This window comes from Lepidochelys kempii, chromosome 1 (genome assembly GCF_965140285.1).
Source record: "Lepidochelys kempii isolate rLepKem1 chromosome 1, rLepKem1.hap1, whole genome shotgun sequence".
In the NCBI taxonomy this organism is placed as follows: domain Eukaryota; kingdom Metazoa; phylum Chordata; order Testudines; family Cheloniidae; genus Lepidochelys; species Lepidochelys kempii.
The window spans coordinates 32729047-32742141 of record NC_136380.1 but is presented as its reverse complement, the minus strand read 5'-3'; the positions used below and the strand labels follow the sequence as shown (position 1 = coordinate 32742141).

Below are 13095 nucleotides of genomic sequence, written 5' to 3'. Positions count from 1 at the left end.
TTTGAATTGTCAAGTCAACGCTACCACTTACTGGAAACAGCTACGTATAAGAAATGTACATGTTTACTCTTTAATTAGCTGATTCTGGAGGCTCTTAAAGAAAAGAAAAATATAAAGTCCCATTGCGTGAACTAAAAGGAGTTCAAAAATTAAAGTTAATGCCAGTTTTTGTTGTAGTAGTCTTATTTTTAGTGGATGTTTCATAGGATTCTGTCTGATATTGTTAGTACTCAGATCTTATTTAAGACATACACAAGGTATGAAAGGAGACTGTATAGATAGGTACCAAAAATACTACATATTTAAATTTATCTAAAAATAATGGATAGCTTGTCTGATACATCAAGAACACATGACAAATATAAATTTCTTACTTTGTGAAATGTTTTATAGAGTAGTATTTGAATTCTTTTAATTCTTCATGTGATTTTCAGGATTCCGGAATTTACATATCGATGATCAGATAACCCTTATCCAGTATTCTTGGATGAGTCTAATGGTGTTTGCAATGGGATGGAGGTCATATAAGCATGTCAGTGGTCAGATGCTATACTTTGCACCTGATCTGATACTAAATGAGTAAGTAGACAGTTACTGCTATTTACTAATATAATAGATGAAGTCCTGACCGCACTGAAGTCAATTGAAATTTTGCTATTAACTTGATTGGGGCCAGGATTTTGCCCTATGTTTTTGTTTTGTTGTTTCATTAAACAGTGTTAAAATTAAGATCAAAGGAGAAAGCTCTGATAATATCAAAGATCAGTATCCTCAGTAAGAATTGCATAAAAGTCCAACGTATTCCATTGACATGGCCATCTATAGACCCAAAAGCAAAACAGTTTTGATGGTGGTTTTGTTTATCTGAGGGAAAGTTAAAAAAAGAATTATGTTATCACGATATTAAACCTGAATTAGTTTGAATGTAGATTTCAGGGCAAAGGGTTAATATCCCATATTGTTGTAGCATGAAATACATAGGAGTATTTCATAGGCAATCATGGTATACTTTTTCCTCCCTCCTTAATAATTTGTCCTTGAAATTCAAAAAAGAAGCCTTTACAAGGCAACATGAAAATTAAACAAATAGGTTTATGATTCAGCTTCACATAAAACTAAGAACTAGGTTCCCAGTCCTATTTCAGGATCCCAGTGCACAGATCCTCATGCCCATGTAGAGTACCCATGAAATCAGTGGAATGCCACACAATCACAGAGGTCATACGTTGGGATCTGAGGGTGAAATTCTGGCCCCACTGAAGTCAGTGGCAAAACTCATTGATTTCAGTGGAGCCATGATTTCACTCTATGTATTTATAGCAAACACTAGGAATTAGAAAATTGAAAAGAATTAGAATTGAACTAGAAAATTAGAAAAGTTGAATAATTTGGAATAATAAAGCACATCAAAGATGTTATGTATAGCGGAAAATACTCTGGAAATAACTTTTATTAAATTAAAATCTATCTCTGGTCTTTATCTATACCATTGTCTAACAGGTATTTTAAAACCAAGCTGCCACTTAGACTTGGTTTATCCATAATTCAGTCCTAGTGCAGATGGATACCACCTGCCATATCGGCATACAGCAACACCAGCCTCAAACCTGAAAATGAGGCAAGAGCTGTTAATTTCCAGATTAATTCCCAGGTTGTTTTTAAAAGCACTGTAGATATTTAGCTACACCTTCTAATACTTAAAAATATGTCTAAGGGTGAGATTCCCTAAGGAACTTAGGAGTTGTAATGCGTGTCTTTTAGGCACCTTGTCATCCAGTGGAATCCACAGTTCTAAGTTAGGCACTTAGGCTCCCTGTACAATGCATGGGGCAAATTAGGTGCCTATGAATGGGTCAGCCACCTTGCTGAATGGGGAGCTACCTAAGCTAACCAGAAGGAGATGTCAAGGAAAGGATTGTGGCCCCGCCCCTCAAAGGGATTCGTATGGCCAGATTGGAGGGAGCTGCATATCTCTGCTTGGGATTCTTGGCCATCAAGTCTCTCCTTAATTTAGGTGCCCAAGCCCCTTCTTGGAAAACATGCCAGAGGCGGGCAAGGTGGAGCCTCCCCCACCTATACATTTTCTCCCAGTGATTAGGGCACTCACCTAGGAGGTGGGAAAGCCAGGTTCCAGTCCCCCTGCTCCAATGACCTAATATTTATGTAGAACAGCTTCAACGGGAGCAACTGAGTAATCAGTAGCATAATTTCCCAATAAACAATAAATGATTTATTTAATGAAAAGAATGAGGAGTACTAGTGGCACCTTTACAGACCTAAAAGTGGCAATACTACAACAAAAAAAACTTCAAAACCAGACTCCAACGAGAAACTGCTGAATTGGAATTAATTTGCAAACTGGACACCATTAAATTAAGCTTGAATAAAGACTGGGAGTGGATGGGTCATTACACAAAGTAAAACTATTTCCCCATGTTTATATTTTCCCCCTATTGTTACTCACACCTTTTTGTCAACTGTTGGAAAGGGCCATCCTGATTATCACTACAGAAGATTTTTTTTTCTCCTGCTGATAATAACTCACCGTAACTGATCACTCTCATTATAGTGGATATGGCAACACCCATTTTTTCATGTTCTCTGTGTAGCTATCTTCCTACTGTATTTTCCACTGCACGCATCCGATGAAGTGGGTTTTAGCCCACAAAAGCTTATGCTCAAATAAATTTGATAGTGTCTAAGATGCCACTAGTACTCCTCGTTCTTTTTGCTGATACAGACTAAGACGGCTGCTACTCTGAAACCTGATATATTTAACTTATTTAAAAAAGGGTTCAGCGCTTCAGATTCTGAACAGATTTGAAGTATTTCTCACTTAAAACAATAAAATGTTGATCTACATGCACTGAGAAAAAGTTTTTTGTCATGCCAACTATAAACATTTTGTTGATTATAATGCTTCCAGCCAGACTGGAATCATGATTTAAAACACTTGGGGTGAAATTCTGTCTCCATTGAAGTCAATATTAAAAATCCTGTTGACTTCAGTAGAACCAAAATTTCACCCATGTTTTTTTTTTAACTCATTGATTTAAATCAGGTTGAGGCGTTGTCAAACTAACCGGTGCTACTGCACCTTTCTATTCAGTGTATAATGAGCTAACCAATGCTGGGCTTTTTAAAATGCTACTACTGGGAATATAGCTTAACTGATATTTTGTAAACTTCTGTAAGTAAAAAACAAAACGATTGAAAATGAAGGCCCTATTCCTGAAAACATCTCTGCAGTTATTTAACTTTACTGACATTTTTAGTTCCATTGACTTTAATGGGACTTCTCAGAAAAGGCAGCGTCAGGAGCTAACATCTATTTTAAAATGTTCTCTTTATAGAATCTTTGTCACTTCAAAAAAATTGTGTCCCTGTTAGTAATTAAAAGTTATTTAGACTTTCAATCCATTAACAAAGTTATTGTCAACTTTTTTACGCAATGGGCCAAAATTTGTTAAAATGCCCATATTTGTTTTCAAAAGCATTTAGTTTAGGCTCAAAAATTTGTTTAGTGTTTAGGCTCCTAACTTCCATAGAAATCAACAGAAGTTAGGAGCTTAAATACCTTTGAAGATCTGAGCCTAAGTGACTTAGGAACATCATTAACATCATTTGACTTGTGGAAGTTCAATATATAAGAAGATGTTATTGGTTCCAAGTATAGCACAGGCTCTTTGTTTGTTAATTTTGTGTTTGCCATTTTCTCTTGTCCTCACAGTACAGATATTAATGGGTCTTCTGCCACCTAGATAACCATTTAAATGTGCAAGTTCTTAGTAGAAAAAATACTATCTAAAAAAATCTGAAATTCCACTAACAATTAGAACGCTAATTAAAGAAGCGCTTGGAAAACATTTACTTTAGCAATGTACGATTATAAATGAGAAGAAAGTAAAGGACTAGCAACATTTAAATTTAAAAATCTGATTTAAATTTTAAAAATTGTTGGGTTTCTTTAATGTAAAAAAATCATGATTATTATTCACCTGACATTCAGCTCCTGTCAGTCTCTAAGATGCCTGTCTAAACAATGACACCACTTGAGGAGAATTAATTTACCTTTAAACTTCCAATCAAATGTCAAGTTACGATTTTTTTATGTGTGTGAAAACTAATAGATACACAAAAATTTCAGAAAATTGTTTTACTTCATATATCTCTCCTTAATTTCAAGAATGTAGTAATTAATCTAACAGCAAAGTAGGTACTACAAAGAATTAGTGGCTGAGTCTTTTTTATTTTTACCTTTTTGGGGTGTAAGACAGAGGATGAAAGAATCGTCGTTTTATTCATTGTGCCTATCCATGTGGCAGATCCCACAGGAATTTGTTAAACTACAAGTTAGTCAAGAGGAGTTCCTCTGTATGAAATCATTATTACTGCTCAATACAAGTAAGTAGAAAATGGATGTTTTTGTCTTCTTAGCATTTTTTTTGTTCTGTACCTCAAATATTAAAACAACAATGAAATGTTGCAAAGTTTCACACAGTGTTATTTATCATGAAAATTATAGTAGGGCTGTATGCCCTGAAAAACAGGAAAAAGTCCCTTTCAGCAAAAATGTCTCAGGCCCCAAGCACTAAAATACTGCTTTTTTTTGTTGTGCACAGAATAAAATCAATGAGATACATGTTGAATACAATTTGACAGATAGCCACATTAAGCTGGACATTTTCAGAGCAATTGTGCAGGGTTTCAGCCATGCAAGTCTGATTGACTTCAGTGACAACACACAGATAAAGCCCCGTGCAAAGCTGCAAAATGTATCACTAAATGACAAATACAAAGAAAAAATCCTTTCATACAGTGTCAGGTTTGTTGACATAGGGGCCACGTCCTGCTCCTGTGAAGTCAATGTTTTGCTCTTTGGAGCAGGGGAGAATGGACATGGCTTTCATACCTTGTCAGATTACTAATATTAATGATTATTCAAATTATTCCTGGACAAAGATGGGCAAATTTACCCCAGGTGTAAGACCGGGCAGCTCCACTGACTTCAGCTGTCTGTTCAGAACTAAATTTGGCCCACCACCTCTAATCTGATCCCAGCTACAAAGCACCTTTCCAGGTTCCAGTTTGCTCATTGGTCTTCCACTTTCCAGGTAGGTGAGCATCTGGGTGAAGTTCTCTGCCTATCTATACTAAGAAAGCAATCTGTTGCTGACCTCATTTGTCAGTAATGAATTCCCTGATCCAGTGCTGAAAATGATTTAGCTGCTAACGTAGGACAAAAACTATTTTCAGAACTCTTACGGAAAGTATTTTTGAGACTTGGCTCTCCAGGAGCCTGGGACCGACACTGAACCATAGGGGTGACAAGATAGACTCCTGTAGTATTTGCTTGGTTCCTCCAAGTGCCAAGAAAAATATTAATTGAAGGCTTATTCCCTCATGTACTGTTGCTTGTGACATCTGTGTTCAACTTGACTAGTGTTTGCATAAGTGTAGACTTTTCTTAAAAGGCCTTTCCTCAGCAACAGAATACTGTATATGTTTAATAGATGTTTAGAATCCAGAGGCCAGTCTACATTAGTATTGCCGGAAACAGTTGCAGGAGTGAAAATGACAGCCTCTATATGGTTGTCTTTCTACAACTTTATATTCAGCATTTTTCTGCAAAAAAGCTAAATTTCCATTTTTAGAAAGCTTTTTCCCCCCCTGTTGAACAGAGTATATTGGTTTCCAGTCTGCTTCTGCCCTGTTAACACAGTTTTGCTGAAAAGTCTGTCTAGCTAAACAAAGGCAGCATACAAGTAAGAGATGGAAAAGACCTGTTGGGTCATCTGAGCCATCTCTCACAAAAGTGTGAGCTGTCCTCCACCACATTCCAGTCACACCATTAAGATGTAAACATCAAAGATTAAATTTAGACGATATGAATCTTAAAATGATTTGAAAAATAGTAATCTAAGAAACAAACATTCAGCTAGAGTTAACCATTGGGCAAAATTCATCCCTAGTGTAACTCCAGTTGCTTTAATGGAGTTGCATCAGGGATGAATTTGGCCTCTTTTTTATAATATTCAACTCTCTATTCTCTTTCCAGGATGAAATCATGATATATACTTGTTTACAGTCAAAGAAAACATGCCTAAATGCAACAGATCTTTCAAAACCTGTACTTCTGAAATTCAGAAATAGCTGATGTTTTGGCTTATAATTTTCATTGAATGTTAGGAAGATGGAAAGATTTAAACCGTTGCCCTATGGGGAATGTTTGCTCTTTTTTTATTTTGCATAGTTGTCTCCTGCAAAATACTGAATAATGCTTTTGTATTACACCTTCCTGAGACATCTCCGGGGATATGCTAATCAGTGCATCTCCTTGTTGCCCTGTCCATGCCCCTGCCTCTCTAGTCACAAATGACTTTATTGCAGAGGGAGGATTTCAGTCATTTTGCATCACTTTTACCACCACCTCTGGCAGATTTTCCATATCAGTGGCCCAATGCCAGGATACCAGAAATCAACGTAAGTGACTGATTCTGACTTATGTATCCACCTGCCTGTGTCAGATCACCATTTCTGCACTTCACTGACTGACAGGAAAAAGTCTATAGTCCAAGATAAAATAATTAAACAAACATTACAGTATATATACCGTATAAATTCTTCCTCCGTTGTTGTCTTCATAATATAGTGCAACAATCAAGATTATTCTTTTCTCTTTAGTTCCTTTGGAAGGTCTGAGAAGTCAAAGCCAGTTTGATGAGATGAGAGCAAGTTATATTCGAGAATTGGTCAAGGCAATTGGTTTGCGGCAGAAAGGAGTTGTGGCCAGCTCACAACGTTTCTATCAGCTTACAAAACTTATGGACTCCATGCATGATGTAAGTTTGTTTCTCGGGGGGGAGGGGGCGGTTTAGAGGCCACAGGTTTATGCCAGAAACAAGAACCATTCCTTAAAGTCAATTTAAAAAATATATACATATATTGGGATGTTTGTGGTGTCCAGGCAAAGCTGGCCACATCGTCAGGGCAAAAATCAATGCAAAATTAACCAGATGTTCACATTTTTATTTATAGAGGATTTAATTGTATGGGAAACATATTTAAAATGCCAGTTCATTTTTTATATTTCTCTTAAAATTAGTTCAGAGCTGTGGTACGTGTATTTCTATACATTACAGACCAAAAAAAACCCATAAAAAGAATATTATAAAGGTTTCAAAGGCATACTCAAACAATAGGAAATGCCAGAATTAAGGTTGCTTGTGAGAGCAACCTTAATTTGGCCTCATTGTGCATATTTATTACAATGCAGTCTTTAATTACATGATCACATACAATTTTTTCTACAGGACCTCTGCCTTAATTATTCTATTTTCTAATTTTTCAGTCTTTGACTTTGCAACCTTAACAATGTTCTTTTAACATGGATTTTTGTGTGTAATTTCCTAAGTTTTTAAAAAGCCAAATGAAAAGAAAACAGAAATTCTGTTGTGATATTATTGACATCAATGTGGTTCATCAGTAGCGTTGGAATTTTTATACCCACTTCAGAGACCTCTGCCACTTGAGCAAAGTGACTAACTAAAAGCATTAGTAGGTTGTCATTCTCTGTGGACCAACACTAAAGGAGGATGGGACACACACATGTTGCCAGTGGGTTTCACAGATATTTGCTGACAGCAGAGAAATGATGAGACTCGGGAATCTTGGGTTCCCGTCCAGTCTCTGGAGGGGAGTGTGTCTAGTGGTTACAGATTCTTCTGCCCATTTCCCCCAAGTTTCACCCCTTCTTCTCCTCCAACCTCTCCCTGTTCCAGTCCTGTCTCTTCCCCTCTCCTAGCTGCCAGTCCCACTCTCCTCACCCAGAAAGTCCCCAGTCCCCATCTGCTTTCCCAGTCATTCCCAATTTTCCCTACCTTGTAGTTCCTTGTTCCCAGTCTCATTACCTCTTTTAGTCCCAACCCCAGCTCCTTGTCCAAACCAGTTCCCATCCTGACCCACATTTCCTACCCCCAGCTCCCAGTCTTCCTCCAAACCCAACTCTTCGTCACAGTTTTCTTCTTCCTCCCCTGGCAGCCTTCAGCTCCAGTCTCCACCTCTCAAGCTCCTTGGGAGTCTCCAGGGAGAGGGCAGGCTGGGACTGAGAAAGGGAAGGGTGCAGTGGGAGGCTGGGACTAGTTGGACAAGGAGACTGAGGTTGGGAGAAGCAAGGAGGCTGGGAGTGGGAGCCAGTGAGGGAAACAAGAGGGACATCGGGGAGTGGGAAACAGTTGAATGATGGGGGGCAACTGTAATCCGAGGAACTGGGAGACTGTTGGAATTGGCAGGACAAGGAGATGGGGACTAGCTGCAGTGGAAGGGGGATAGAAGTCTGGGGGCAGGGGAAACAGTTGACAAGGAGTTTCAGGGGGGAGAACTGGGAGTGGCTTGGCAAAGAGACTGGGATAAAGAGCCAGGGAGAGGGTGATTGGAATGACTGAGATTGAATGAGGAGCCTGGGGAGGAAGATTGAGACTGGGAACCAGTGGAGGGGAAGGGGACAGACAGATCAGATGAGCAGCCAAGAGGGAGACCTGAGGCTGACTGGGCAAGAACGCTGGGACTGAGTATGAGGAAAGGGAGAGACGGGGAGGAGTGGGAGACTGGGATTCAGACAGGCTGGAGGGGACGGAGAAGCAATGGCAAAGCTTATGGAAAGTGGCAGAAAAGCCGGTACCCACTAGAGTACGCTCCCCTTGCGAGCCTGGAATGGAGAGCCTCGTGCTGGATCACATATAGGATAACAACCTATTACTGCTGTCACTTAGCTCAAGTGGCAGAGGTCTGTGCTGTGGATCTAAACATTCCAACCATGAAAAATGAACCATGTTGGTGTTAATGTGATGCCCCAGGATGGAGTTTCTGTATTTTCAATTGCTGTTTTTAAAACCTAGGAAATTACACACACAAAAAACACATTAAACGAACTTTATTAAGCTCAGAAAGTCAAGCATGCAAAAGTTAGGAAATATCAGAATTACAGTTGCCTGTGCTATTATGCACATAGGCTCATAGATTCATCGATTTTAAGGTCAGAAGGGACCATCATGATCATCTAGTCTGACCTCCCGCACATTGCAGGCCACCGAACCTCACCCACTCCTGAAATAGACCCCTAGCCTCTGGCTGAATTACTGAAGCCCTCAAGTCATGGTTTAAAGACTTCAAGTTACAGATAATTCACCATTTACAATAGTTTAAAGCTGTAAGCGACACATGTCCCATGCTTCAGAAGGTGAAAAACCCACAGGGTCTCTGCCAATCTGACCTGGGAGAAAATTCCTTCTTGACCCTAACTATGGTGATCAGTTAGACTCTGAGCATGTGGGCAAGACCTTCTAGACAGATAGCTGGGAAAGAATTCTCTGTAGTAACCCAGAGCCTTTCCCATTTAGTGTCCCATCTCCAGCCACTGGGGATTTTTGCTACTGGCAGTCACTGACGGGCCACATGCTATTGTAGGCAGTCCCATCATACCGTCCCCTCCATAAACTTATCAAGCTCAGTCTTGAAGCCAGTTAGGTTTTTTGTCCCCACTGCTCCCCTTGGAAAGCTGTTCCAGAACTTCACTCCTCTGATGGTTAGAAACCTTAACCTAATTTTGAGCCTACGCTTATTGGTGGCCAGTTTATATCCATTTGTTCTTGTGTCCACATTGGCACTTAACTTAAATAACTCTTCTCCCTCCCTGGTATTTATCCCTCTGATGTATTCATAGAGAGCAATCATATCTCCCCTCAGCCTTCTTTTGGTTAGGCTAAGCTAGCCAAGCTTTTTGAGTCTCCTCTTGTAAGGTAGGTTTTCCATTCCTCTGCTCATCGTAGTAATCCTTCTCTGCACCTGTTCCAGTTTGAATTCATCTTTCTTAAGCAAGGGAGTCCAAAGTTGCACACAGTATTCCAGATGGGGTCTTACCAGTGCCTTGTATAATGGTACTAACACTTCCCTGTCTCTACTGGAAATACCTCGTCTGATGCATCCTAGGACTGAATTAGCCTTTTACACGGCTGCATCACATTGATGGCTCATAATCATCCTGTGATAGACCTGGGTGTATTGGTCATTCTCCTCCTTCGTCACTTCCAACTGATAAATCTCCAGTTTATAGCAAAAATTCTTATTGTTAGTCCCTACATGCATGACCTTGCACTTTGCACTACTAAATTTCATCCCAGTTCTATTACTCCAGTTTACAAGGTCATCCAGATCTTCTTGTATAATATTTGAGTCCTCCTCCGTATTGGCAATACCTCCCAACTGTGTGTCACCCGTACATATTATTAGCACAATCTCACTTTTTATGCCAAGGTCAGTAATAAAAAAGTTAAATAAAAATTGATCCCAAGACCAATCCCTGAAGAACTCCACTTGCAACCTCCCTCCCGCCTTTCTGTTCACTTTCAGTATGACTCAATGTAATCACCCCTTTAATCAATTCCTGAAAAATCTTTCAGTTCTCATATTGATCCCCATCTTCTCCAATGCAACTAATAATTTCCCAGGTGGAACTGTATCAAGTGCCTTACTGAAATCCAGGTAGATGAGATCTACTGGGTTTCCTTTATCTAAAAAATAATTTATCATTTAAAGAAGGAAATCAGGTTGGTCTGGCATGATCTACCTTTTGTAAAACCATGTTGTATTTTATCCCAATTTCCATTCACCTCTGTGTCCTAAACTACTTTCTCTTTCAAAATTTGTTCCAAGACCTTGCATACAATTGAGATCAAACTAACAGGCCTGTAGTTTCCTGGATCACTTTCCTCCCGTTTCTTAAAAATAGGAACTATATTAGCAATTTTCTAGTCATATGGTATGACCCCCCGAGTTTCCAGAAGCATTAAAAATCCTTGCTATTGGGTTTGCAATTTCATGTGCCAGTTCCTTTAATATTCTTGGATGGAGATTATCCGCAACATCCCCTCCCCTCCCCCCGATTTAGTTCCATTAAGCTGTTTGAGTTCGACTTCCACCTCGGATGTGGTCATTTCTACCTCCGTATCCTCTTTGCCATTAGCCACCCTGCCACTACCCCAGGCTTTTCATTAGCCTCATTAAAAACTGAAGCAAAGTATTTTTTTAGATCGGGGATTGGCAACCTTTGGCATGCAGCCCATCAGGGAAATCCACTGGTGGACCTGCGCCACTTCCCGCAGCCCCCATTGGCCTGGAATGGTGAACCGCAGCCAATGGAAGCTGCAATCAGCCGAACCTGCGGATGCTGCAGGTAAACAAACCGGCCCGACCCGCCAGCGGATTTCCCTGATGGGCCGCATGCCTGAAGGTTGCCAATCCCTGGTTTAGATGTTGGGCCATGCCTAAATAATCTTAATCTCCACCCCACAGCCTCAATATTTAGTAGTCCCACTTCTTTCCTTATTTACTTCTTATTTATATGGCTATAGAATCTTTTACTATTGATTTTAATTTCCTTTGCAAGGTCCAACTCTGCTTGGCTTTTGGCAATTCTCACTTTATCCTTACACTTTCTGACCTCCAAGAAGTAGTTTTCCTTGCTGATCCCTCCCGTATTCCATTCCTTGTAGGTTTTCTGCTTTCTCTTAATCACTTGTTTGAGATGCTGGGTCATCTAGCTTAATCCTCAACCATTCCCTACAAACTTTTCCCCCTTGTTTGAGATGCAGGCTTCAGACAGCTTCTGCAACTTTGACTTAAAGTAATTCAAAGCCTCCTCCACATTCAAATCCTTGAGTTCTTCAGTTCTGTCCACTTCCCTAACTAATTCCCTTGATATTTTTTATAGGTCACATTCTATGTTTTCCACAGGATGCCTGCCTCATTCAATGCACAGGATGGATCTGCTCTTGGAATGAATTAGGATTGTGTAGGAAAGGAGGTTGTTGCCTGCCTTATTTGCTGCAGAAGTTGGAAGTGGAGCTGAGCGAAATCATTAGCTCAAAACTTTTTTTGGTGAAAATGCAGATTTGCTGACATCAAAACTTTTCGTGAACTCAAATAGAACTCAATAGAATAGAATAGAACTCAAATAGATTTTGCTGAATTATTCTGGTTGAAAAGAACCTACAAAAATCCAGTAAAATAGAAACATTTTGTTTAGGCATTTTTTAAAAGAAAGGTTTAGATTTTTTTTATTAGAAATGACTTTTCATTTAGAAATTGTTTTTAATTTTATGTTAAAAACGTTCAAAATGCTCAAACTCTAAACAAAACGTTTCAACCTGAAATTATTATATCGGAAATGCCAGAGAACCAAAAATTCTATTATTCGCACAGCAGTAGTTTGAAGGTGTGCAATGAGAGAGGCAGGGGTTTGCAGGTAAAGAAAGGGTGGTTTTACCATTAAGACAGTTGAATGATGTCCTGGAGAACTGGAGTCTGTTCCTGCATTTGTTACAGTTTCTTTGTGATGCTGGGCAAGTCGCTTAAGCCAGACTTTACACAGGTGGTCACTAATTGTGTGTTCCTCATTTTCTGCCTGCCAAACTTGATACCTTGGGATCTGATTTGTAGAAGTGCTGAGCACTCACAGCTGCAACTGACGTTCAGTATGTGCATTGAACACATGAAGCACTCTGCAATGCTGCGTTGTTGATTTGGAAAATCCGGTTCTGGGTCACGCAAAAGGGGAACTCAAAATCAGTGGGCACTTCTGGCCTTAATCTCTGTGCCTCAGTTCTGTAAACTGGGGAACAATATCACATTCTTACCTTGCAGGGGTTTTGTGAAGCTAAATTGACATTAGTGAAGTATTCAGATACTATAATGGTGAGCACTATAGAAAAGCTCACGAGGAATTTAATAATTCTCTTTTCAGAGCAGGGTTGAGTAGTGTGCAGTGAATAAGTCATGGGACCACATCTTTCACAATGAGGGTAAAAAAAATATTAAATGAGGACTGTCTGTCCTGTTCATTGAATGAAGCTGGGGATATTTTACAGTGGGGTTAGCGTGTTACCCCATTTTTTATACACTGAAGTGGTCATTTAGATATGGTCGTGACTGCTGAAGTGAAAAGACCTTTTGGCTTGCAACGCAAGACTATGCACAGTATGATTTTATGGTGATAGACATATGTAAAATGGCATTGATTGAGTGAGATATTTAAAATAA

The 13095-nt window shown here is 39.5% G+C and overlaps 2 protein-coding genes across 3 annotated transcripts in view; one reads left to right on the top strand and one right to left on the bottom strand.

The window, feature by feature from the left end:
* ARHGAP42 (Rho GTPase activating protein 42) overlaps positions 1-13095 on the bottom strand; it is a 378098-nt gene that overhangs the window by 23250 nt on the left and 341753 nt on the right. The gene's annotated exons all lie outside the window — the stretch shown is intronic.
* PGR (progesterone receptor) overlaps positions 1-13095 on the top strand; it is a 54511-nt gene that overhangs the window by 40798 nt on the left and 618 nt on the right. The window contains exons 5-7 of the mRNA XM_073337968.2: positions 435-579; positions 4274-4404; positions 6685-6842. Coding sequence (XP_073194069.2) covers positions 435-579; positions 4274-4404; positions 6685-6842 — 434 coding nt within the window. The remainder of the gene's footprint in view (positions 1-434; positions 580-4273; positions 4405-6684; positions 6843-13095) is intronic.